This window comes from Heterocephalus glaber, unplaced genomic scaffold (genome assembly GCF_053883595.1).
Source record: "Heterocephalus glaber isolate CG9 unplaced genomic scaffold, H.glaber_assembly_v1.0 deba00000122, whole genome shotgun sequence".
Classification (NCBI taxonomy): Eukaryota; Metazoa; Chordata; class Mammalia; order Rodentia; family Bathyergidae; genus Heterocephalus; species Heterocephalus glaber.
Window position 1 is genome coordinate 3,284,536 of NW_028258138.1, and position 24,247 is coordinate 3,308,782.

The window sequence follows — 24,247 nt, forward strand, 5'->3', positions numbered from 1 at the left end:
TGACAGTTGACGGATACTTTGCTTTATTGACATCAAACAGACTCCTCTGGTGTTGAGTCTGAAACAACTAGATCCTACATCATCAAAGCACGTCAGGCCTATTAAAACATAGCCAGTTCCGAGGTCCAGGCATTTCCTGTCACGGAAGGGCATCCTGCCCACCGACCCACATTCACATACATGGTATATCACTATCTGCTTGGTGCCATGCGCACTGTGGTCTCATCCACTCACCAGGCATGGCGGGCGGCTCCTGCCCAGAGCTCCCCCCAGGGCTGCACCCCAAGCGCATCAGAGATGCCCAGCCACACCCCAGGCAGAGCCACCACCTCCCCAGAGCCCGTGAGATACCTGCCCTCCTGCAACACTGTTTTTAGTCCAAAACGGAAGGTATAAAGTGAAAAATTCAAAATGGTTTTATACAGGCGGCTCTGGAGTTCAAAGAACATTTGGGCAACATGGAACAAGTAAGAGCCCAGGGCAGTGCCAGGGACGCAGGCACCTGGGAGGGATGACAAGGGGAAGACTGCACCCTTAAAGCTGCCCATCACGCAGCCGTCCTGCTTGGGCTCAACTGGCGACTTGGGGAATGCTCTGAACAGATCTACACGACACATCCATGGAGGGTTCCCACAGGAGGAACCCATGCGGCTCCCCGGCCAGGCTGTGCCGCCCACTGCCTGAGAAGACACACCCAGTCCCTGCCGCACCTCTCCCGCTCCGCATGCTCTGCACAACCGCAGCGGCTTGCTCTAGGACAGAGGGGACATCCTTGCCTGGGCTTTGTCACCAAGGAACCCTCAGCAGCAGCCCTTTGGGAGCCCACAGAAATGATTCTGACGCAGACGCAGCGGCCCTCCTGACGCCAGGCGCCAGGGGCAGATATGTTCACTGCAAACGCGTCGTGTGGAGGGCACCGTGCCCGCGGGCAGCACTCTGGGAGCACTGGCCTCCAAAAGAACAGTGGAGTGGCGTGGCGCAGCCTCTCTGCATCTCCACTCCAGCCCGGCGCTGCATGAGAAGGCCGTGCAGACCGGCCCACGGGCGGCAGGCTAGGTCTTGCTGCACTGGAGGACCGCAGCAGCAGAGCCGTGGCCACCTTGGAACTTGAGACTCTGCAGGTTGATGTGAGCCCCGTGCCTGAGCAGCGTCTCCACGGTGCATGCGTGGTGGCCCTGGGCGGCCAGGTGCAGCGCGCTCAGTCCCTGGGCATCAGGCAGGTCAATGAGGTCGGCACTCACTAGCGCCTCCACCACCTCCGAGTGCCCGTGGGCAGCAGCCAGATGCAGCGCCGTCTGGTGCAGCGGCCCTCGGGCGAGCACATTGGCCTTGGCCTCCAGCAGCAGCCTGACGGTGGCCAGGTGTCCGCTGCGGGCCGCCAGGTGCAGGGCAGTGCAGCCCTCGGCGGTCACCGCCTCCTTGCCCGCACCCCGGTGCAGGAGCAGCCTGGCGGTGCTGGTGTGCCCAGTCTCCGCGGCGACGTGCAGGGGCGTCAGTGCCTGCAGGCTGCGGACGTTGACGTCAGAGCACAGGTCGATGAGGACTCGGGCCACGCGGTAGTGTCCCCGCTGCGCGGCCAGGTGCAGCGGCGTCCTGCCATCCAGTGTCTGCGCATTGACGCTCGCGCCCGGCTGCCTCGCCAGCAGCTTGACAATGGCCAGGTGGCCCTGCCAGGCAGCGTAGTGCAGCGGCACCCAGGCGTCCTTCCCCTGCAGGCCCACGTCGACGCCACGGCGGAGCAGGATGCGCACAATGTTCTCCTGGCCATGCTGGCAGGCCACGTGCATGGGCGTGCGGCCCTCGAAGTCCACCTCATGCACAGACGCGTTTCTCTCCAGCAGCAGCCGCGTGCTGGACTCGTCTCCGTTCTGCGCTGCAAAGTGCAGGGCCGTCCACTGGTCCTCATCTTTGGTGTTGACGCTGCTCTTCCGGGCCAGGAGCAGCTCCACCACAGCCCGCGCCCTGCGCTCCACGGCAACGTGCAGTGGGGTGGAGCCCTTCCGGTTGGTCAGGTTGGGGTTGGCGTTGTTGAGCAGCAGCCACTTGACGCACTCCTCCTGCCCGGCCTCCACCGCCAGGTGTAGCAGGCTGGCGCTGCCATCCACGACCAGGTCCACATCCTGCGGCTGAAGGATCTTCATCAGCCTGCTGGTGTCCCCCGACACGATGGCATCCACCAGCTTTTTCTTCTGCACATCCGTGGTGCCCAGATCTGCAGGGAGAGGAGAGGCAAGGTCAGACAAGGTCGCCCGGGGGTCACTGGTTCCCGAGGCCCGGCTGGCAGTGTGAGGTGGCTGCGCCTGCCCGGACCCTGGGCAGGGACACTCAGGGTGTGCCAGCCCCAGGCCGCTGCTCACCACAGGCCCCAAAGCGCCGGGCCACTCATTTCAATGCATCTGGGGGAGCTCTGGGGCATGACTGACATTTGAGGTGCTCTTCTGTCAGTTTGCAAAATAAAAATCATAGCTGGTGTTCCATGGGGTTGGAACTCGGTCAGGGATACAAAATGCAGAGACCCCCGTGTGCGGAAATGGTGATTGCTAACGTCCCTTCATTTATAAAGAAAATGGTGAAAAGCCCTGCCAGCAGCCCACCTGCCTGCCTGCCCGCTCATGGCCCGGACCTGCACCCGGAACCAGGAGGGGCCGTCCAGCACCTCCCTCCCGGGACAGAACGGGGTGCTTTCTAGCATGAGCCCCAGAGGATGGGACACAGGAGCGGGGCCGCACTGCCTGGCGCCCTGACCACAGGTGGGAAACTGCCGAGTGGACAGGGTGTGAAGGGCACAGAGCCGCCGGTGAGAGAGGCCAGCAAGGAAGGGATCCTCTCTAGAAGAGGGAAGGCTCTAGAACCCTCTGCTCTGTGCAGGCTTCCCAGCCTCCTTCAGCTCGGCCCGGCTGTGCTCCCCATGGCAAGCTCCAGCCGGACTGCTCTCCCCAGCTGTCCGCTGGGCCTCTCCTCCCCAGCAATGTCCCCCTTCGCCCCCCATGTCCTACCCAGAATGTCCCAGCAGGAGGACCCCGACCCACCACACACCCCGCCAAGACCACAGCCTGTCTGGGGCCGCCAGCACCAGCCTCCCTGCATGCAGCCGGGTGGAAATGCCGTGTGCCCCATGCAGCCTCAGCTCTGGGCCATGGCAGGGCCGGTGCCGCCCCAGGCTGCAGTGGGAGCCAGAGCAGCGCCCAGGGGCTGGGACAGGGAAAACCGCATGCTGAGAACACCCACCAAAGTGGACACAAGGACAGGACAGGCTGTGGCCAGGGTTAGGGTCCCACGGTTCACCAACGGCCAGGTTCCAGCACCCTGCAGACAACCCACCCAGCAGGACACAGGCATCACAGAGAGGGGAGGCCGAGGTGTACCCCGCACTGCCTGAGAACGGGGTGTGGGGCTGCTGGGCCTCCCGGGTGGGACCCAGGGCTTTCCACCTGCAGACCTGAGGCTGACGCAGGGCCTGGCACAGATCTCTGAGGACTGCTCCCCTCCCACCAAGCGTCAAGAGACAGCTACACAGCCGTCTCTGATTCCAGCACAATAACCATGCTACCGAACCCCCAAACAACCCAGCTAAAGGGAAAACAGGAATCATCTGGGCAGGCTGCTCAGACTCCAACACACACTGCCAGCCAGGCTGTCCCCGACCCAGGGTCTCCCAGGACGCAGAGGGCTGCTCACCACTCGCAGATGGCTCCCGCTCGAAGGACAGCGACAGTGACCCTCGGGAAGAGAAGGCAGAGTCCACTGATGACACGCCCGAGAGCCTCTTGCCGCTGCTGGACGACTGGAGCTTGTGCTCGGAGGAGCTGCGGCTGAGCTCCTCTGGGCCCTCGAGGGTCTGCGAGATGCCCGAGTCCAGCTGCGACAGGAGCTCCGAGAGGCTGCAGTCGTTGTCGAAGGGTGGGGCGGAGGCGCGCTTGAGCCGAGCAGCTCCAGGCACAGCCTGTGGGACAGACAGCAAGGGTGAGGTCTGGGGGAGGGCGGGGCCGTGGGCACGTGGAGATCGGCCACCTCAGGCGCCGCTGCAGGGCATGACGGCCAGGCCAGCAGCAGCGAGAAGAAGCTGCAGGGCAGAAGGGGCACGGGACCCCGACCACGGAGGACAGCAGAGAAGCCACGGAAGACGGCATCGGGCTGGGTACCCCCTCCTCCGGGCCGGGCCGAGGGGCTGGTCTAGGCCCAGCCATGGGACACCATGGTGACCGACCCAGCGCCAGCGTCCGGCCGTGACTCAGTTCTTCCAGGTGCTGTCCCTCTGCCCCTCACCCTCCCCTTGGCAACTGGCTCTGTCTGTTGGCCGGGGCCTTTGCCCGACCGTGGCTCAGGTGCACCTGTCTGTCGTGTCCTTCTGCACCCCTGCCGGCTCTCACGCCCAGAGCCCCCTTCGTTCAGGGGTGCCGCACACACCCTGACCTACCCCCCGGGAGACACTGCCCCGGCCAGACACTGTGTGTCATGGCGGCAGCGCACCAGGCCCCAGTCATGCCGCCAGCCCTGCAGCCCGGCGCCTCTGAAACCACCTCGCACAACAGACCACGCAGACGCAACTGCCAGGGTCCAGGTGCCCAGCTGGGGACGCAGAGGGCCTGGCCAGCTTCCATGGCACCGGGGGCGGCCGCGTGCAGGACAGCTGGGCAGGCTGCCCGGGCGTGCAGGACGGAGCCGTCCGACACTCCACAGCCAGACCCAGGGCCCTCACCTCGCTCTTGGGCTCCGGGGTGCTCTCCCCGCCCGGGTCTCGGGGCGTCTCCTTGACCTCCTCCTCGGGCTTCTCACACAGGTCCTCGGTTTCAGAGGTGATTTCTACGGGCAGAAAACAGGTGTCCTCGAGTGAGAACCTGGCCCGTCCCACATGGACAGACAGAGCCTCTGAGCAGCGGATGGCAGGCAAGCGGGGCACTGCCAGCTCTGCAATTTCTCACGCCTCAGGGTCCCCCTACGATTCAGTGTCTGAACACTCACAGCAGGGGCCCCTGGGGATCCCCAGTGATGCCCAAGAGGGTGCCCAGCAGGGCGCGTGAGCCCCACTTTGTGCTGCTGCTGTGTGTTTTAAACACAATAACCGTGTTGGATTCCATCTTCCCCGTCTGGGACACTTTGGCTCCGAGGACCAGAGCTGGAGGAGGGAGGCCCAGGCCAGAGGCGGTGGGTCTCTTAGGAGAACCCCTGGGGCACTCACGGGCCACGGCCCCACTCCAGGCTGGCGTCAGCGCTGGGACCCGGGCCTGCAGGGCTCACCTTGGAAGCTGGGCCGTTCCTGCGGGTCTTCGTGCCAGCACCGCTGCATGAGGCGCAGGAGGGTGGCACAGGCGCGCGGCCGGGGCCTGCAGACGGGCGGCAGCTCGGGGCGGTGGCCCTTCACCACCTTCACCATGATGTGCAGGATGTTCTTCTCGTCTGTGGGAGAGGCGCCGTCAGGACACTGTGTCAGAGGAGAGGGGCGTGGGGACCCCGTCCTCCCAGGGCAGCCTGGGTTCCCTTCAGCCTGGAGCCCAGGGCACAGCGCGCTGCCCACCACCCATCTCTACCCACAGGCGCGGGCACTGTCTGGGTCACAGCCTCCACCCGGGTGGGAAGGGCCAAGGTGAGCCCAGGGGCCAGGTGCTTGGCTCTGCTTGGCCTCCACCATGCCGCCCACCCGGCTGGACGTCACACCCTTCCTAGGTGCAGGCGCCAACAGGGGTCCACACTGACATTCGCCCCACTGCCCCGGCATCTGCAGGTTATTCCCGTGGTAACCAACACTTCCAAGCCAGAAAGGCCCTCTAAATAAAAACGAAAGCCAGGTAAACACCACCAAAAGGCCCAGCAGAGATGGCCTGTGCTCCACACCCAGCTGCTCTGCTCCAGGAGGCCGCCAGCCTCCTGCACAGCACCAGGCTGTGGTGTGAAGACCCCAGACACGCTGGTGCCCACTTGGCAGGAGGCCGTGCAAAAAGGATTCACACCGTGGACTTCTGGGGTGGGGGAAGAGTGGCGGTGGGAAGACAGGCCGCACGATGACGAGGCCTCAGGGAGGGAGGTTGGGACGCCCACTCCCTCAGCTCCAGACACCCTAGGCCTTGCCATGCTTGGAGGGTCCCTTCCTGCCCGGCACATCAAGCACATGTTGCTGCCACGCAATGGCTCCCAGGCCTGAGGGCCACGCACTCTTTTGGAGTTTCTGCCCTGGGGACTGAGCCCAGGGCCTCATGCATGCTAGGCAAGGTCTCAATCCTTAAACATCTGTCAGAGCACACGATGTGAGCACGCAGAAACACCAAGAGAGGGTCGGAGTCTCTCTCCGAGCCCCCAAAGCTACTCAGCCTTCACAATAAACCAAGTCCAGGTGCCTGCCCCGCTCCGAGGACAAATCAGAGCTGCCTGGGGAGAGGCTGGGCTACGTCAGGTGAACCACGGAACACCCTGACTCACACTGAGACACAGTCGCTGTGGGGAATTTTGTCCCATCTATGTTTCTGATTTTAAAAAAAGAGAAAAAGAATTAGCTGGAAAACCCTAGAAGAGGTAAAGCCACAGACAGAGCAGATTCAAGGCTGGAGGGGGATGGGAAGCGGCCACTCAGGCCTGGGCTTCCTGCTGGGGGCGAGAATGTTCTGGAACCAGATGGTGGTGAGTGTGCTGAATGCCGCAGAATCGCAAGCTTTATTTTATTTATTTATGTATTTATCTCTGGAGACAAGAGTCTCGCTTTGTAGTTCAGGCTGACCCTGAACCTGAACTCACTATGCACTCCAGGCTGGCCTCAAACTCCTGACCATCCTCCTGCATCAGCCTCCTGAGGGCCAGGATTATAGGCATGCACCACACCTGGCTATTTTTTCCTTTTTGGGTTTTTTAAAAAATATTTTTTTCTCTTTTGTGCTTCTTTGAGGAATTTTACACTTCAAATAGCAAAATGATACATGCATTTTACCACCAGGGGGGAAAGTGGCCCCTAACAGACTCCTCCAGGCCCCCGTGTCCTCCCGGGTGGAAATCGCACTGTGCCGGCGCCTTGCTGGCCTGCGGCTGGGCCTGCAGGGAGGTGGCCGTGGACCCTGGCATAGGGAGAGGCCAACGTGGAACAGAGCAGGCCCCTTCCTGGGGACACCGCAGCCACAGGGAGCGTGGCCAAGGCTGGGAGGCCGTGCACTCACTCACCTGCAAAGGGTTTCTTCTGCGTCAGCACGCCCCAGATGACGATGGCGAAGCTGCAAGGGAACCAGCGTGTGTGTGAGAACCGGGCCAGAGCACGAACTCACGTCACCGCCACAACAAAGCCAGGGCCCAGAGGCCCTGAGCACCCGAGGGGACACGCTCCCCAACGAGGCCAGCACAGCAGCCACGCAGGTCCCACCCCCTGGCTCCCGGGAGACGGCCTGGCCCCCCACTCCTCCCTGGCGGGGCTCAGAGACCCTGGGCCAGCCTCTGACCAAGCCCTGGTCCTGCCCTGTGCTCCCTGGGGTCACCAGGGGCCAAGGAAGGGAGCAGCCCAGCCGCGCGCCCTCTCCGCCGCAGGGCGGGGGGACATACACAAAGCACACATTTATGTCCGGTGAGTAAGATACACAGAAAAAACACCGCCACCTGATAATTTTTTTTAAAAGAGCCCAGAAACCATGTCCCAGCCCTGGCTTCTCAGTGGTTGTTCCCAGAGCCACAGAATTCACACTGAGAATTCTCTGAACTCTGCAGGCTCAGAAGCTGGAACTCCGCTACAAGCAGCATCATACTCTTCCCCGCTGCAAGCTGGGGCTTGTCCCCAGGGCCGCCCCCAGCTGAAAGGCGAGCTCAGCACGTGACAATGGCTACTGCCAAACCAGTCGGCCGGGCGAGTGGCAGATGACAGAACGTCGGCCGGATGCTCTGGGGCCAGGTCAGCCCTGCGTGGGCCAGGGCGCAGCGGCAAGAGCAGCCCGCATGCCCCCTCCTCCGGCAGGCCTGTGTGATTCAGGCCTTTGCCATCTGGAAAGGGAAGGGACCTGAGGCCCCAGGCCCTGCTCTCCGAGCTCACAGGTCCTGCCAATTTCCTGGCATGTGGAAGCTGCTCACGTAGCAACCCACACACTCACGGATCCGTGGGGGTTTCCAACAGACGGGCAATAAAGCCCACATTACATGAAAACAGCAAAGCAAGCGTGGTGCAGTGTTGAGCAGTTTATATAACCAGCCCCGCCCAGAGCAAGCAGGCCTTTTGCTGCCCCTCGGTATAGCCCACCCCAACTGGCAGGCCCCTCTCCGGTCACCCACCTGTACACGTCGTGCTTGGTGTCAAAGAGCCGACTCTTCTCCCGGATGCGCTCGGGAGGGAGGTAGGCGATGGTGCCGAACAGGCCGTCCATGCTGAGGTCGTGGGAGTGGGACAGCCCTGTGCACTTGGCCAGCCCAAAATCGGAAATCTGCAACACGGTGGAGGGAGGCACCTTAGCCTGAGAGGCCACGCGGGCGCCGGGCTGACTCCCCCAAGCCCCCGGGCTCTCTGTGCAGCCAGAAGAGCTGAGTAAATCAAGAGTGTACAGGAGAGGCACACAGGCCGAATGCAGACAGCCATCCCGGCACAGGGGGAGGAAAGCAGCCTTGGCCTGGGCCACAGGAGGAGACAGTGCTAGCCCGGAGGCTGGTTACGCAAGCCCCCAGCTGGCTGGGCAAGTGGCAGCAAGCCCTTTAAAGGGCAGCAACCTTCAGAAGCCTTGGCAAACAGCACACACACCTCGCCGCCTCGGGCGTGGTCCACTCTGCCCTGCCCCATGTTTTGTGACCAGCAGACACTGGCTGGCTCCTTCTTCAAACACAGGGCAACCTCCTGAGGCAGTGCCCGGGCTCTGGTGCCCCCGGCCACCTCCCACGTATCGGGGGGGTGGGTTCCTTGTGGCCAAAGTGTCTGCAGCCGGGCTGGGGACACCGAGACCCCTCTGGGAAGTGCCCCTTCCCACCCTGGATGCTCTGAGCATGGATGAAGCCCAGCCCTGGGCGCTCATGGGACTCCTGGCCGGTGGGCAAGTGGCCCCTTGCCTTCTCCAGTCATAGGTGTGTGAGCCCCGCATTCCCTCCTGGGCTCCCCAGGAACAGCGGAGTCAGGAGCGACTTCCAGGCTGGGCGACCGACCCCATAAGGGAGCACAGGACCTGGTGCTGCCACTGCCGCTGGCTCAGGCACTCAGCCTGCCGGGGCTCCGAGCTCACCCACCGAGGGCAGGAGGGCCCCGGGGTCAGGCCCACCCCTGGCCTCCACACTCGGGCTGGCAGAGCAGGCTCTAGGCCTCACCAAGCCCAGGCACCAGTTCTGGGTTCCCTGGTTCTGCTGGTTCCGCAGAGGCCTTGGGGAGGCAACTGTCCAGTCCCCAGGGTGAGGCCACTGCCGTCCCGCAGTCCACAGAGAAGCAGCAGCTGCAACCTTAAGAGCAAGCTCAGGAGCACAGGAAGTTACAGTCTGACAAGTGCCAGCCACCCGAAGCGTTTTAAATCCACAAACAGCGACAGGCTTGGACCTGGGGACTTGGGGCCGGGCTTCCCCTGCCACGTGTGAGCCCTCCCGTCAGCCACGGTGACCCTCTGGAACCCACTCAGACAACGCCTGGAGTCACCAGGCACCAGGAGCCCAGAGCCCAAGAGGCCTCGTCCCTCGAGCCCATGCTCAGCAGCACAGCAACTCCGGGGCTCTGATGCCCATTGACCCCTCTCACTCTGCCGCCTGACTCAGTATCCCCGAGATCTCATGGGGACCCCCAAGTTGCGGTGCTGCAGAAGCAGGAACAGAGGGGCAAGGCGCATCAAGGGCCCTGTTGTCACCTTACAAAGGAAGTCAGCAGGCAGGCGGGCGGGCGGACGGATGGGCTGCACACACGAACGGAGACTGCCAGTTCATGTTCAACTTGAGTCACCTCTGAGCCCACTGCAGGCTGGGCACCAGAGGCTGAACCCAGGGCCTCCACACCAAGCTGCACCCCAGCATGTTTTCTGTATTTAGTTGGGTAATCTGGTGTGGGGCTGAAGCCGGGCCCGCAGTGCACGCTCGGCAAGGGCTCCACTGCTGTGCTGCACCCGCAGCCACCCTTTTTCAATTCTGGGACAGGGGCGCCCTTAATTGCTGAATTGCCCAGGCTGGGCCTGAACTTGTGATCCTCCTGTCTCAGCCTCCCAGAGCACTGGGATTCCAGGCCTGCGCCAACTTAAAATACAGATTTTGGGCCGGGGATTTAGCTCATTGGTTTCACCGCCTGCTCCACAAGCGCAAGGACCTGAGTTCGATCCCCCGTACCAGAAAATAAAAAAAATTTTAAAAATAAAAGCCGGATTTTAACGAGGCTACGGGTTGTCTCTGACACACAGTGATGAGGTAGCAACCTAATGTCTCATACATTTACAACACTTGGCAGAGCAGCCGGGTGGGTGAAATTTCAGCTCTAAGCACACCCTGTGCCTGTGCGGAAAGGCATGAAGCCCTGGGGCCATCTGGCCTCGACTGCTCCAAGTTAAGTGCTCCCCGAAAACTGTCCCCCAGAAGAGGGGCATCGCTGGCTCTGCACACCTGCAGCTGTTTCTATGGCACTCATCAGAGGTGCACGCTCACTTTACTGTTTGTTTTCGGGCTTCTCGGTACTGACTCAGAAGGGTGTCAGGCGACTCAACCTTCCAGGGTCTGCTCACGGCGGCTCAGGCCGGGGGCCTCCCAAGGCAGAGGTCACTTCCTGCCTGGGGAGCCCCTTCCCAGCCACTTGGCCCAGAATAGCGACCAAGCCAGACCTTCACAGCCAAGGACCTGGCGTGAACAGCAGGCTCCTCACCAAGGCAGTCTAAGCGCCCACTGTGCACCAGGGCCAGGGAGACATCTAGCTGAGCACCATGGCCCCGGCCCGGAGAAGAGGCGCCCCCTGCACAGCGCCAGGCAGAGGGTGGCCCGTGTCCTCCAAGGAGCGTCCACTCGGCCTGCCGCACTTCCCCGCGCCGGCCTGGAGAAGCAGGGAGACCCGTGGCTGTGCTTGGCTGCGTCTCCCACCCATACACCCTGCGCCCCCTGCCGCTGGCCGCCTGTGCATTTCCTGGACACGGTGTCTGTGGGGCCCCGAAGGCTACAGCTGGTCTCAGCCTCTCTCCCTGCGCCCCGGCTAGATGCTGGCACCACCGATCTGACCCCTCAACCCCTCAGCTAGGTCAGTGCCACCATCCACGCCAGGACGAGGTGGCTCTGCAGGTGATGCAGAGCCGTGCAGGGACCCGGTTTCTATCCTGGTAGAAAAGTGCGTGTCTCAGTGCAAAGCGCTGGACAGTCGCTGGCCACACTGGGCTGCCCAGGGAGAACTGACCCAAGTCCTGTGACCACAGGAGCCCGGGCAGTGAGCAGATGTGGGAGACCATGGAAGCTCACGCCCTGTCGCCTAATGTGTCTCCGGTACCCCAACCCCCCACTTCACCCCTGGGGCAGAAAGTCCGCCGCCTTGCCAGAATCTTATGACGTGCAAACCTGAAACTATAGTCCTGAGAGAGAACCGGTTTCCGCACCCGGATGCATCCAGGTGCAGGGGCATCCACACACCATCGCCCACCAGGCCACCCAGGGCTGAGGGGCAGGGTGGCCAGAAGTGACCACGCACGCCCTCCCTGGGAGCCCACGGGCCCCACCTTGACGTGGTAGTGTGCATCCAGCAGGATGTTGGCAGGCTTCAGGTCCAGGTGCAGCAGCGGCGGGGACATGCAGTGCAGGAAGTTCATGCCCACGGCAGTCTCATGCACGATGCGGAAGCGCAGATCCCATGGCAGTGGCTCCGAGGCCAGCAGCTTCTCCAGGGAGCCTGTCTCCATGTGCTCCATGACCAGCCCCACGGGCTCCCGGCAGATGCCGTACACCGGCAGGATGTAGCGGAACTTGGCCATCTCCATCTTCTTTGCCTCCTCCAGAAGCTCCAGGCGCTCCCTGTAAGAGTTCAAAGATGGGAGGGTGTGCAATGCTCAGGTGCACATACACAGCTCGCGTGCACCCAGGGCTCCCCTGATGCCCCGAAGCTAAAACTGGGCCTTCCAGAGTCTGCCGTCCGAGGTTTCCGAACCCCCTGAATGTGGGGTGATGATTTCCACACCAGCAGCCCAGCCAGGCCAATGGCTGGGGCAACTGCCACGGGTGTGGGGGGGTCCCAAGCTGCAGCTGGTCCCCATCGGCGGGACCCCCTGCCTTCTCCCCACAAGCCTCGCATGCCCACTGGTCCAGTCAGCTGTTTTCTAGGACCGCAAAACACACATGACAGAGCATGTGTCACTTTAGCCATCAGACGAGTGCAGGCAATGGCTCACACACTGCACTCCCGACGGCCCAGGGCATTACCACCATCTCCACCCAGGCAGGCCCTTCCACCTCCCCCCCCCCCCCGCCCCCCGTCCCTGGCCACCACCCTACTACGGCCTGCAAATGCCCAAACCGGGATCTCATTGCTAGGTGCACTCAGACAGCGGCTGTTCCGGACGGCTAATTCACTAAGCGTGTCTTCAAGGCCTGCTGTGTCAGCACCTACCCTAACCCAGCCACTCGCGTGGCTGAGCAAAACCCCACTGCGGGGACACATTACTACATCCTGTTCCTCCACCCATCTGTGGACGGGCCTCAGACTGTTCCACCTCTGGCTCTTGTGAATAATCCTGTACTTCGGCATAAACCCAGCTGTGGATGTCTGCTTGGGCCCCGCTTTCACTTCTCCTGGGTCTGCACCCAGCCACAGAGGCTGCACCCTATGGTACTGTAGTTCTGCGTTTGCTGGAGGAGCAGCCAAGCCGCTGACCACAGCGGCTGCCTGCCTCTGTGAATGAGCTTCCTTCCACAGGGACAGCTCCCCGATCTGTTTACACACGGGGTGGGGCACAAGGGCAGCCCTGCCGGAGGACTGCCAGCCCCGGCGAGGTCACCCTCCTGGCGCAGCCGTGTGCTTAGAGGAGAATCGCAGAGGGGCAGTCTGCGTCAGGCAGGGTCGAAGTCCCAGCGTGCACTCAGGGAAGAGACGAAATCCCTCGAGGATCTCGGTCAGTGCCTTTCCGAAACAGACACACAGCAAACACCCCAGAAGCTGGCAGGACACAAGTGTGGGTTCCCGGGCTGGCTCCTTAAGAACGCATTCAGGACTGGGAAATCTGCTTTCTAGTAACAACAGGCTTCCCAAAGGGAACGCCCAGAGCCACCCTGAGAGCCCCGGGCTGCTCCATCTGGGAACAGGGTAGCTTGGGTGCCCCACAACCCCGCATCTGGGGCCCCAACGGCTCCCACTGCAGGGTCTTTTCAGCTGCTGCGAAGTCAGCCTGCACCCTCCGGCCTGCTGCAGAATCCGACTCTCTGCCAACCAGTCCTGATTTCGCATGCGTCCGACCTCCGCTGTAACACTGAACGGGATCCCTCCCCAGCAGTTAGGAAGACTTCCCCAGGCACACAGGGGGAGCCCCCGGATTATTCTGCTTACCAAATTTCCACACCGCCAATGGGGAGTGCAGCCCCTGCCTGCCCAGTGGGTACACGGGGATGCTGCTGGGGCTCACACACAGACCCTGGCCTTAGGAACAGGGAAACAGGTCTTGGAGTGAATCACGTGTCACTGCCGACCCGAGGTACCTTCCATACGGTACCTTCCATACGGCCTGTTTTCTTAGCACTCTGGCCAAAGGGCCGATGAATGGGAAGACGGCACAAGAGTGCAGTACCAGCCTGGGGGTTCCTGGGCTGCTCCCCATCAGTGAGTAAGAAACCCCAGCAGCCTGGAGCCTGGCCCAGGACAGCCAGTCTCCTCCTGAGCACCACGGGGAGGGGGAGCCCCAGACACCCAGCCCTGTTCCTGACTCAGCCAGCTTCTGAAGAGAAAGGAGCAACAGGCCCAGCTCACACACCAGGGCGCTGGCGGAGGAGGAAGCGGCAGCTCCAGGGCGCCCCCCTGAGGACCTCCCTGTCGCTGAAGGAGCCCCCAGAACAAGGCCACCTACTCCAGAGCAGCTGCTGCCAGCACCTGCCACCCCGACACCCCCACTTCGTTTCTTGTTCCAAATGAAAGCGATGATTTCTCGTTTCTCCTATTGCTTTAAAAACCAGCAAATGTTGGGCCAGGGATTTAGCTCAGTGGTTTCGCCGCCTGCTGCGCAAGCGCAAGAGGACCCGAGTTCGATCCCTGGTACCAAAAAAACACAAAAACAAAACCCCAGCAATTGTATTGAATCCCCCCAAAATGTGCAGCTGGGGGCGGGGGCAGGCCCAGGGGCAAAGCGGGAGGTGAAGATGATTAACATATGTGATAGGCCTGGGGCATCTGCCAATCCGGCCGAATGAATGAAACCTGCTCATCTGTTAAAAAAATCTCAACTAAACCTGAAAAACTTAAGACAAAATGGGACTTCTCATTCATGTTTTAAACGTGTACTGAGCACCCACTCTCTGCCAAGTACTACACTCAGGGCGAGGGTCACGGGGCGAAAAAACAGACATGGTCCCCGTGTGCCCTTGTGGAATTTGTGCACAGCGGGCAGGGGCAGATCTGAACCGAGGAAAGCTCAGCGACAGCTGGCCCACCTGTAGCACAGGAGGTCCCGACTACCTAGGCCAGGCCTGGTCAATCCCCGAGGGCACAAGGAGCCCATCTCAGGAGCCCAGGAAGCAATCACACCCGGGGGAACGACGACTCAGAGACCCCTGCACTGTGAACATGGCGTGGTGCACCCCCAGCCCGAGGCTGAGCTTGAGGTTCACGCCTGATCACTAGGCATCCTTCTGGGTTTTTTGTTGTTGTCATTATTTTTTGGTACCGGATATCAAACTCAGGACTTGTGCTTGCTTGCAAGGCAGGCGGCGGAACCACTGAGCTAAACCCCCGGCCCCAGGCGTCCTTCTGAGAATAGTCTCTCCAAGCCAACCTGAGAGCTCACAAATGTGTATCTGGAGAAAATCAATTCAATTAAAACCAACTATCTTATTAAAGATCTGAGCCACTACAATAAACAAAACAAAAAACGGTGTCTTCTTCCACCCGCCCCAAGGGCCCAGGAGTCACTGTGGCCCCAGCGGATCACACCCCTTCTGCCACACAGCTAGCGAGTCCTCCCTCCCAGCCCTGGCCCCCGCAGAACAGAGACCCCATTTAGGGGCTGCCAGCACTGCTGTGGTAAGGAAAGCTGCCCTGCTGGTTTCCCAAGGGAGCCACACCGGCTGCGGCATCAGGGCCTGGAGGGGTCCCCTATCCCCAGCCACTGGCTGCCCGCATTCCGAAGAGGAAATCGGCCACCTCGGGACACACGCCAGTCTCCAGGACAAAGCCACCTTCTCTCATGTGAGAAATCCAAAGTATAAGTAAATTAGGAAGCAGAGAGATAGATCCTTTCCAAACAGGAGAGGGTCGGAGAGACTGAGGGTGAGGGAAGGCAGGTGGACATAAAAAGAATGAAGATGTGTTATGTACAAGTACCAACTCCATGCAAGGAATGTGATCACTGTGTACTACAAACGTGGATGAATAAAAATTAAAACATTTTAAAATCACCAGCTTTGGGCCAGCGTGGCAGGAAGGGGCAGGCAGTAACTTCTGAGCCCAAACCCTGAGGACCCAGGCTGGGGGACGCACAGCCCAGGGGCCACCCCAGCAGGAGGAAGCTGCGGCTGGCTGCATTTGCAACTCAATAAACCCGACTGAGCTCACCGGCTAGGAGGGAGGGCATTTCCCTTCAGGAAGTTACGGTTCTTGCCCAGGACATTGTTATTTACAAGCGCCCCACCAGGAGCCCTTCGGTTCAGGTAGGGATCAAACGAAAGGAACTGTAAATTTGGGGGTTTTAAATGTTTGTTTATTTACTTTCCGTGGTAATAAACCCGAGGCCCCTACAGTGAGTTATACTCCAGCCCTTTTATTAAAATATCGAGACAAGGCTGAGCTAAATCACTAGTAACCTGAGCTGGGCTCGAATTTTCAAGGCTCCTGCCTCGGCCTCCCAGGCCTCCCAGTGACAGGATCACAGGCGTGCACCAGGACCACCACACCCAGCTCGCAGCTTTATAGTTATTACTATTATTTTAGAGCTGCTTGGAGAGGTTTTCAAAGCCCTAGCCTCAGTGCTGGGGCGGGTGCCGGGGTACCTGCCACCGTTACCGGATCGCGCTTCTCATGGTCCGAGGGGCAGCAGGCACTTCTAGGCCCCAGCGCCCCAGATCGCTGTATTAAAGCAACCTCAAGGCTTTGAGGCGTCGTGCTCAGGGAGGGCGGGCGTCATCTTTCATCTCCTCCTTCTGGGGGAAAGGGGGGCTAACTGGCTTCCTGGCAGGATCGAAACGAAAGACCGCCCCGGCCCCGGCCCTCTTTGGGTTCCAGAAGGCAGATGTCTGGGTGGGAAGGACAGAGCCAGGCGCCACCTTCATCCCACTGAGGCTACAGAGCCAAAGGTGCTGGAGCGGGGAGAAGGTCCCAGACAGCGCACGCACCACCAGTGCTCTGGCGCTCTGGGCTCTGGACAGAAGCCTCCCACTCTTCCCAGCTCGGGCACCCAATCCAAAGAGGGGGAACAGCCCGGAACCTGGCCTCCCTCTGCGGGAAAGGGGTAAGGACCGGGCGGGGCTGCGGTGTGAGGAAGGAGGAGCTGCCACAGTCACCCACGGGGAGGGGACCCCGTGAGGGCGATCTGGTAACAAAGGGCCCAGAGGAGGCCTGGGAGCCACCTTAGGAAAACACAGGAGAGCCGGCCTCCGAGGCCCGAACGACAACCCAATTACATTCCCAGGCACCTCCGAGGGGTTCCCACACTGCTATTTTTAAAACTGACAAGAATCGGGCTTGTCCAAGTGTCAGCCTGGAGTTACAGACCCGGGGTTTGCACGGGCTCGCCCCGACTAGCTGGTGCCCAACCCCAAGAGTGCTGTGCCCGCCCCAGCCTCGCCAGGTGCTTTGTTATTCTGTGCTTCCTCTTAGCTGGGGACCGGGAGGAGAGGCCTGGGGCCACTGTGTTCCACCTCAAAGAACGCTAGCCTCTGGGTTCCACAGCAGACCCTGTGGCCCTCAGTAAGAACGGGGGCCAGATCTTCCCCAGAGCCAGCCGGCGGGATCCTCCCAAGGCACGAAGCCCCGTGAGGAGGGGAAACTCGGTAGATGGGAGTTATCACCTATGAAGTACCCCAGGGCCAAAGGGGACCCTTTAGTGGACATTTCCCTGCCCCCAGGAAGCTGGATATGCGGCCCTGGCCAGACCTTCCCTGTAGAGATGCAAGGCCTGGGGTGGACCATGGCTAACGTCCAGGGCTGGATGAGGACTGGGCCCAGAGTGGCCACAGGGAGCCAGGAGACCCCAGCAGACCTGCACGGCCAGCCCCGGCCAATGAAAACCGGCCCACACCTGTCCTATAGTGGCTTCCTCCCTAAGGGACAAGCTGGAGCCGACTCTGCTCACCCCGGAAACAGGCCCAGATTGAGCAGCAGGCAAGGCAAGCCCTAGCCAGGAGGGCTGCGCATGCAGAAGCCCCAGGAAAACCTCACTCCTTTCTCAAGGCAAGGGCTCAAAAAGCAGGGGTGGAAGCAGTGCATCAAAGGAGCACTAAAAAATGCACAGGACACAACTGCTTCGAGGCTTAAAGCATCCCTGCAAGACTGCCAAGGGAGCTGCCCTCCAGGGCCACCTCAGGGCCTCCTGCGGGATACAGGACAACTAACCCTGAGGAGCCAGCTCCATGCACACCTCGGGGGCTGACCACCTCCTCAGTCGGAGAGCAAACGCACAGCTCCAGCCTGCTGCGCCCCAGGCCAAGTGCAGGAGGCTTGGGCTTCCTGTTGGGCTGCTGACCTCGACCTAGCCTCTGCCTGACAAGCTGCCACCTGCCTGCTCCAGCCAGGGCAGGGCAGGCTTCCAGGGAAGGGACAACACACTTCAACCAGGCTTCGAAAAACCCACCGGGACTCCGCCTGTGTGGAGAAACCCTCCCGTCACTGGGCCACCCAAGACACTAGGGCCGGGGCAGGAGGAAAAGATTCTGGGCTGCAAGCACCCGTTCACTTTGCTCTTCCAATACCAGAAATTGTGCTCAATCCTTTGCTAGTGAATGAAGCTCACTTAGACGGGAAAACTCTCCTGGACATTCATGCCCAAGAGCATAAAAATCCCCCTCCATCAGAATCTAAGCAAAGTGGTTTGGATTTTGTCAAAATAACCACAGCACCCTGCCAGCCCGAGTTCCCAGGATGAGAGGCACAGAGAGGGAAGGGCTTTTCCACGCAGCCTCAGCACTCGAGTCAACTGGGGCTGCTGCTGATGACTGGACGACAGTGTCCCTGCTCTACTGCAGCTTCCCAGAAACACTGGGCCGGCAGGTTGCGGGCGCTATGATGCAGCCTCCTGTCTAACGATCACCGCATGCCAGGGTGTCACTCAGCCCAGACACAAGCATCGCCGCATCGCCACCGCGCCACCTAATACAGGGCTTTAGGGGCCTGGGCAGCGACAGGCTGGGCCCTGGAGGCCCAGTGTGAGGCTGCCAGTGCCGCGTGGAGTTCAGAAGGGGCTGCAGGTCCGGGTCTCTGTCTCAGGAATCTCTGCTTAATCCCCATGTAGAACGTAAACTACATCCATTAAAGTTTAACGAAGCAAAACACAAACACAGCTTCCACGCTGAGGGCAAACTTCATTCAAGGACCGGCAACCTAACGCACTAACGTGACTTATACCTAAACTATGCAATCTCGACGGTAAACAATGGATCTGGAAATAAAAAGGTGTCCAGAATCTTCTCGCCACCTCACCCGCAAAGGAGGCACAGACCACCACGGCGTCCACGGGACCCAGCAGGGGCGGCGGGGCTCCTTCTCGGAGCTCCGCCCCGGTGCCCCTCGCCCCGGCCCCTCCCGCCCCGGGCTCGGCTTGGACCTGAGGTCCCCAGGGCGAGCGTGCGCGGCGAGGAAGCGGGGCGATCCGACTCGGGCCGCGGGACCCAACAGGCCCAGGCCAGGCTGCTGCTTCCCACCGAAGTAATTAGCGTCTTAGGCCAATTTGTGCTCGGTGCAAATGACGGGGTGAGTCCGACCGCTCTCACAAAGCCAGGCGCCCGCACCGCAATCCTGCTAAGCCCGTGCGGACCGCAGGGCGCAGGAGGGCCCCACGGGCTCCCGAGACCTCGGAACCCCGGGGACCCCAACCCTGGCGGACCGGGCTGCACGGACGGGCGCCGCACCGGCCCCGGCCAGGCTACCCCGGGCCCGCACCCTGGGGCCGCAGCCTCGCGCGCGCACAGACGCGGCCCTCGCCGAGGCGCCCGCCTGCCGGGTCCCCCAGGGCCGCCCGTGCCCCGCGCCCCGACCCCGACCCCGCCGCGCCCCCCGGCCCGACCTGTCGTCGACGTGCAGGCTCGGCGAGCACTTGATGGCCAGCCACGTCTTCCAGTGGACGTGCCGCACCTTGTACACCTGCCCGAAGCCGCCTGAGCCGACCTTCTCCCAGCCCGCGAACTCGCCCGCGTCGAAGGTGCGCAGGAGCCCCAGGGCCCAGGGACCCCCGCCGTCGCCCGCCATCGCGCGCGCCTCGCCCCGCGGCTGCCGGGAGCCCAGGTGCGCCCGCCCCGCCCTCTGACGCCACTTCCGCCGCGCGCCCCGCCCCCGCCGGCCCCGCCCCGCCTCGGGAGCTCGCGCCAGGTGGGAGCGGAGCGCAGGTGGGCGCGGCGCCGGGACGGGGCCGCTCGCCTCGGGGCACGTGACCGCGGCTCCCTTGCGGTTGGACCGAGCCACTCACTTTGCCCGGTTCTGCCGGGGCTCTCGGTCAGCGAAGCTTTGCAAAGAAAACCCCGGGATTTCAGGACCAGGGAGGACGTGGCCCTCGCTGCATCCGCGATCTCACTGTCCGCATCTCTCCTCCCCCGCGTGCCCCAGGTCGCACAGGGCGGCGTGTCCCCTGTGACGCGCACCCCGGCCATCGCGTGCCTCTCCTCCACTTCTAAAGGGTTTTTTTTAATTTCGAAAATGTCGTGTTTACATTCAGGAATTTCACAGCACGCCAGCAAATCCAAAGTCCACTTCAAATGTGGAGGGCGGCGGTTGTCCTTCCTAGGCCACGGCGACTCGGTTCGGGGCGAGCAGGTAGCTTGAAAAGGAAAGACATTTTCTCCATGTTTAGGGAAAAAAAAAATTCCCAGCCCGGGGAAGGATGACAGGGTGGGAGGTGAAGTCACCCAAACCACCACGCCTCCTACAGTCACCGTGAGTGCTCCTCACCCAAGGGGGGATGGCGGCCGGGTGGGGCTTCCCAAGGCCGGGCCGGGCCTCACCCCACAGCCCCCTGCCCGCTAGGCCTCTGTCGGGGACCTCACCCCAGCCCGACAGCGCTCCTGTGGGGGTCCCAGGGAGACCAGGCAGCCCCGTCCTTTCCCACCTGATCTTGACATTAAAATCGCTCTCTCCGCCGAGGAGAGCAAATGGTTATCTTCAATTTGTTTGGAGTAAAAGTAACCCACATTTAACCCAGACAGGGAGAATAATTGGACTGGTGAATGTATAGATGACTTGAAAATAAATACAGTCATTATTTTGGTGGGAAAAACGAATTGACGAGCAAATGAGTCATGTGCCCCATTTCCGGGGTTCAGCGGGAGGAGGTGCCTTTCTCCCCAAAGCTCCGGGGAGGCGGGCGGCCAGGGTGACTAACAGCTCACAGCAGTCAAGTAATAAAACGCTCCAATTTCGTTTATTTAATCATCTGGGCGCTTCACTCCACAAATATTTACCGAGTGTCTGCTACCAGTTCAGCATGGCCCACCCGGGTCCTGCAGCCGGAGCTGGCCCCAGCTGGTGTAGACGGGGACAAAGCTCACCTCGGGCCTGGCTGTTCTGAGAGGCTCTCTGCTAATCCACAAAAGGGAAATACAATCCCTCAGAGGAATCCCGAAGGCGGCCCTGGCCCCTGGCGCTGCGGGACAGTGCCTGTTATTCACAGTAGTTCTCTTGACATTTCCAAGAGAAAAGTAAAGTTTGCAGCCAGGTGTGGCAGTGCACTTGTCATCCCAGCACTCTGGGAGGCTGAGGGTCGAAAGTTTGAGCCCAACCTGGGTAACTTAGCGATCTAGGGAGACACTGTGTGAAAATAAAAAATAAAAAAGGGCCAAGGATGGAGCTCAGTGTGAAGGCCCTGGATTCAGTCCCTGGTAGTGCCAAAAAGTAAATATATTGCAGGTCCACTAGGAGTGAGCCAGTCCGAAGGACAATAGGAAGTGGGTCATTGTGCCAGCTGAGCACTGGGGCTTGGGAGGTGGCTGTCATGGTGAAGATTCGGGCAGCCTGAGAGGCAGCTGTGTGCCCAGTGTGGTCAGGATGAGATGTCCTGGATCCTGGGCACAAGGCAAAGCCAGAGATGCCCAGGAGGGCAAGGCCACTGGGCCCGAGCTGTCAGGCTCAGAGGCTGCGGACCGGCCGTGTAGCTGGGGTGAGGAGGGGAGCCAGGCGACAGACAGTGGGGACTGGGGCGTCACCCACATTTCAGCCTCTCCCTGCAGGCAGGCCGTGTTTCTTCTGCACCTCGTCTTTTTCTGGAGCTCCGAAGTCCGGGTTTCTCCTACGCCAGACACTCAGAGAGCTCATCTGTGGGCGACCCCAGGTCCCCAGGGTTCCCTTCTCCACGCCTGGACCTAGTAAGGCAGGCGAAGGGTCCTGCGGCAGGGGGAAGGCAGGGAAGCGGCCTCGGGCAGCAAGGGGACAGCACCGCAGCCCTCTCGCTTGGGGTGGGGCCTCGAAGGGGTGGGGCTCCCCTGAAATGCAGGGTGTGCGCATGTGCCAGGCAGCGGACACAGTGTGGTCATCGACTGCGCCTGGTGTTCTGAGCAGTCACTTTTACTTCTGTCCTCCTTGGGGTCCTCAGAGCCGTCGCTGGCCCTGCAGCCCAGCAGCTCAGTTCCTCTAGGAGCCCTCGGGCGGCCATGTCCCTGGGCCTCAGGAGGAGGCAGCGCCTCAGGGGTCACCCCTCGCACCCTGGCTCCCCCAGCCTTCTTCCTGGCTCCCTGCTCTGGCGCGGCAGCGCCTGCCTCAACTTGCAGGTCGGTCCTGGGAATTTGCCGCGAGTGGCAGTTCGCAGCAGGGTTCTGGCTGCCTTTATTCCAGAGAAGGAGGGGTTTGGAGAGCGATGGCACCGGGCTGGGCACCCGTGGGGGCCAGGCCCCCCAGCTGGGCTCTTCCTCCAGCACGGGCTCCGTTGACACAGACGCTCCCCGGGGCGCCGCCCCGCCGGGCCCGGTCTGCAGCCGCCTTCCCCACGGTGCGCCTGGCGGCAGCTCCTGACCTGCACCGGAGACGCCGCAGGCCTGGGGGACTCGGGGTCTGGCAGGCGGGTGCAGTAATGTTCCCTTCCTCCTCCTCGCACCCTCTTCCCCTCCGAGCCGTCCTCGCCCGGGCCCCCAAAGCCCCCATCCAGACGCCCTGCACCTCTTCGGCTCCCCCAGTCAGCCCAAGAGGCCCCGGCAGCTCCCCATCCCCCAATCTAACAGTGTCTGCCTGGGAGATGGGCTGGGATTTTCACCCCCAAGCTGATTCCTTCCAGCACCCCCACAACGTCTGTACGACTGAGCCCCGAGTCCGAAGCGCTGAGCTGGCAGCTCCTGCCCGCCCCCCCGCCATGGGTTCGAGGAGAAGTCAGGAGAACCAGCCCTGGGACGGACAGAGAGAGCGCCCCTCCTCCAGGGGCCACTCTAGCCTCGGCTGCGGTCTCCACTGCTCTGGGTCCTCCAGCTCCTCCCTCGGGTCATCCACAAGAGGGAGCAGGGCCTTTGCACAGGCCGCGCTGTCTGCCTGGAAGGCTCTGTCCTCCTGCTCTCCCCCGCGGTCGGCCCCTTCTCTGCTCCTCGGCCTGATGTCCGTCGGTTACAACCTTGATGGACGATGGTGCCTAGCTCCTCCACCATAGGCTCCTGCAGCCCCTGCCTTCCTGCTCCTAAGCGGAGGCCCCGCGTGGGCTGCCTCCTGAGCGCCCCCACAGCGCGCGGGCTGCACTGCAAGGGAGGCCGCCGTCCCGGCCCTAGACCCCCTCTGCGGGCCGCACTGTTGGGGCCTGGTACCGGTACGGAGCCGAGGGCGACCCAGAGGCCCCTTGGTTAAGTCCTTGGGACCAAACTGCTTTAAAACACAGGTACAGAAAGCCCTCAAAAGGCAAAACACCGGAATTCTCATACACCCAGTAATTCTGCTCTGAGGAGTGTGCCCCAAAGTGCCCAGGAGGTCTGGGCACATGCCTGTCATCCCAGCACTCGGGAGGCTGAGGCAGGAGGATCGCTGAGTTCGAGGGCAGTCTCACATAGGGAGACGCTGTCTCAAAAATGAAAAGCAAAGCATTGAAAACAGGTATGCGAACAACACTGGCAGGGCACTGTTCCTACAGCAGTATTCAGAACAGCCAAAGGGGGGCCGGCTGGTTGGATGGTGGGAGGGCAGACGTGGCTGGGGTGAATCGCCTGATGAGGACAGTGCCCCACCTCTGAACGCAGGGGACTGGGGGACACCCCAGGTCTAAACCCTAACAGATGTACACTGTTGTGAATGCGCAAAATGGACTGTACATTTCTAAATACTTGGTTTATGTTATGTGAACGTTGACCTCAAGTTAAAATTGTTTCCCATCCTAACCACCTTGTGGCTTTTAAAAAAACAATACAAAGAAATTGAAGGAAAAATATCACCATCAAATACTTAGGGGACAGTTGCACATGTTGGGGACTGCACCACGACTCCTACCCTGACGGGCTGACTGCCACCCCACCCTGCTGCTCATTCACGATTGCTCTTCGGTCACAGCGGAATGTAGCCCAGTGCAGGAGGTGCCTCACCTGGCAGGCAGTTCCCATGGTTCTGACCAGGCTGTGCTGAGCTCAATTAATCGTCAAGGTAAGACTTTTTTAGGTTAATTTGTGTTTTTGTTTTGGGGGGGATTTTTTGGTACCAGGGATTGAACTCAGGTCCTTGTGCTTTCGAGGCAGGCGGCGGAACCACTGAGCTAAGTACCCGGCCCTAATTTGTATTTTTATGAGTCCATGTCTGCACATTCGTTCCTGTTTTCATCCCTCCCACCACTTCATGCCCTTTGCATTTGAGAAAGATCCATCTCCCCACTTCCTATCATCTATCTTGCATTTTATTCCTTAATTACACTTTGGGTTTCTCATATAAGAGAAACCATGCGATGTTTAAGCTTGTGTATCTGATTTACTTCACTGAGCATCGTGGTCTCAAGGTGCATCCATTTCCCTACAAATGACCCAGGTTTATCCTTCTTCACGGCACAGTAGTACTCCCGGGTGTGTAAATACCACATTT

At 61.1% G+C, this 24,247-nt stretch overlaps 1 protein-coding gene and 1 long non-coding RNA gene across 3 annotated transcripts in view; one reads left to right on the plus strand and one right to left on the minus strand.

The window, feature by feature from the left end:
• Positions 1 to 19,519, minus strand: Ripk4 (receptor interacting serine/threonine kinase 4). Of its 2 annotated transcripts, none has more exons than XM_004842456.3 (8): positions 19,293 to 19,519; positions 11,601 to 11,892; positions 8,233 to 8,381; positions 7,144 to 7,193; positions 5,239 to 5,397; positions 4,700 to 4,803; positions 3,679 to 3,943; positions 1 to 2,212 (listed from the first exon to the last, which is right to left on the minus strand). In XM_004842456.3, exons 1-8 carry the CDS (start codon positions 19,472 to 19,474, stop codon positions 1,053 to 1,055), a joined length of 2,361 nt encoding a protein of 786 aa, XP_004842513.1. In that variant the 5' UTR covers positions 19,475 to 19,519; the 3' UTR covers positions 1 to 1,052. The 2 variants fall into 2 exon arrangements, with proteins under 2 accessions (XP_004842513.1, XP_087067541.1); XM_087211415.1 differs by having other exon boundaries at positions 19,361 to 19,507.
• The window catches only part of LOC147830313 (uncharacterized), a 10,020-nt gene continuing 5,288 nt past the window's right edge, over positions 19,516 to 24,247 (plus strand). Inside the window, exon 1 of the long non-coding RNA XR_015451364.1 lies at positions 19,516 to 23,818. This is a non-coding gene — a long non-coding RNA (uncharacterized LOC147830313). The remainder of the gene's footprint in view (positions 23,819 to 24,247) is intronic.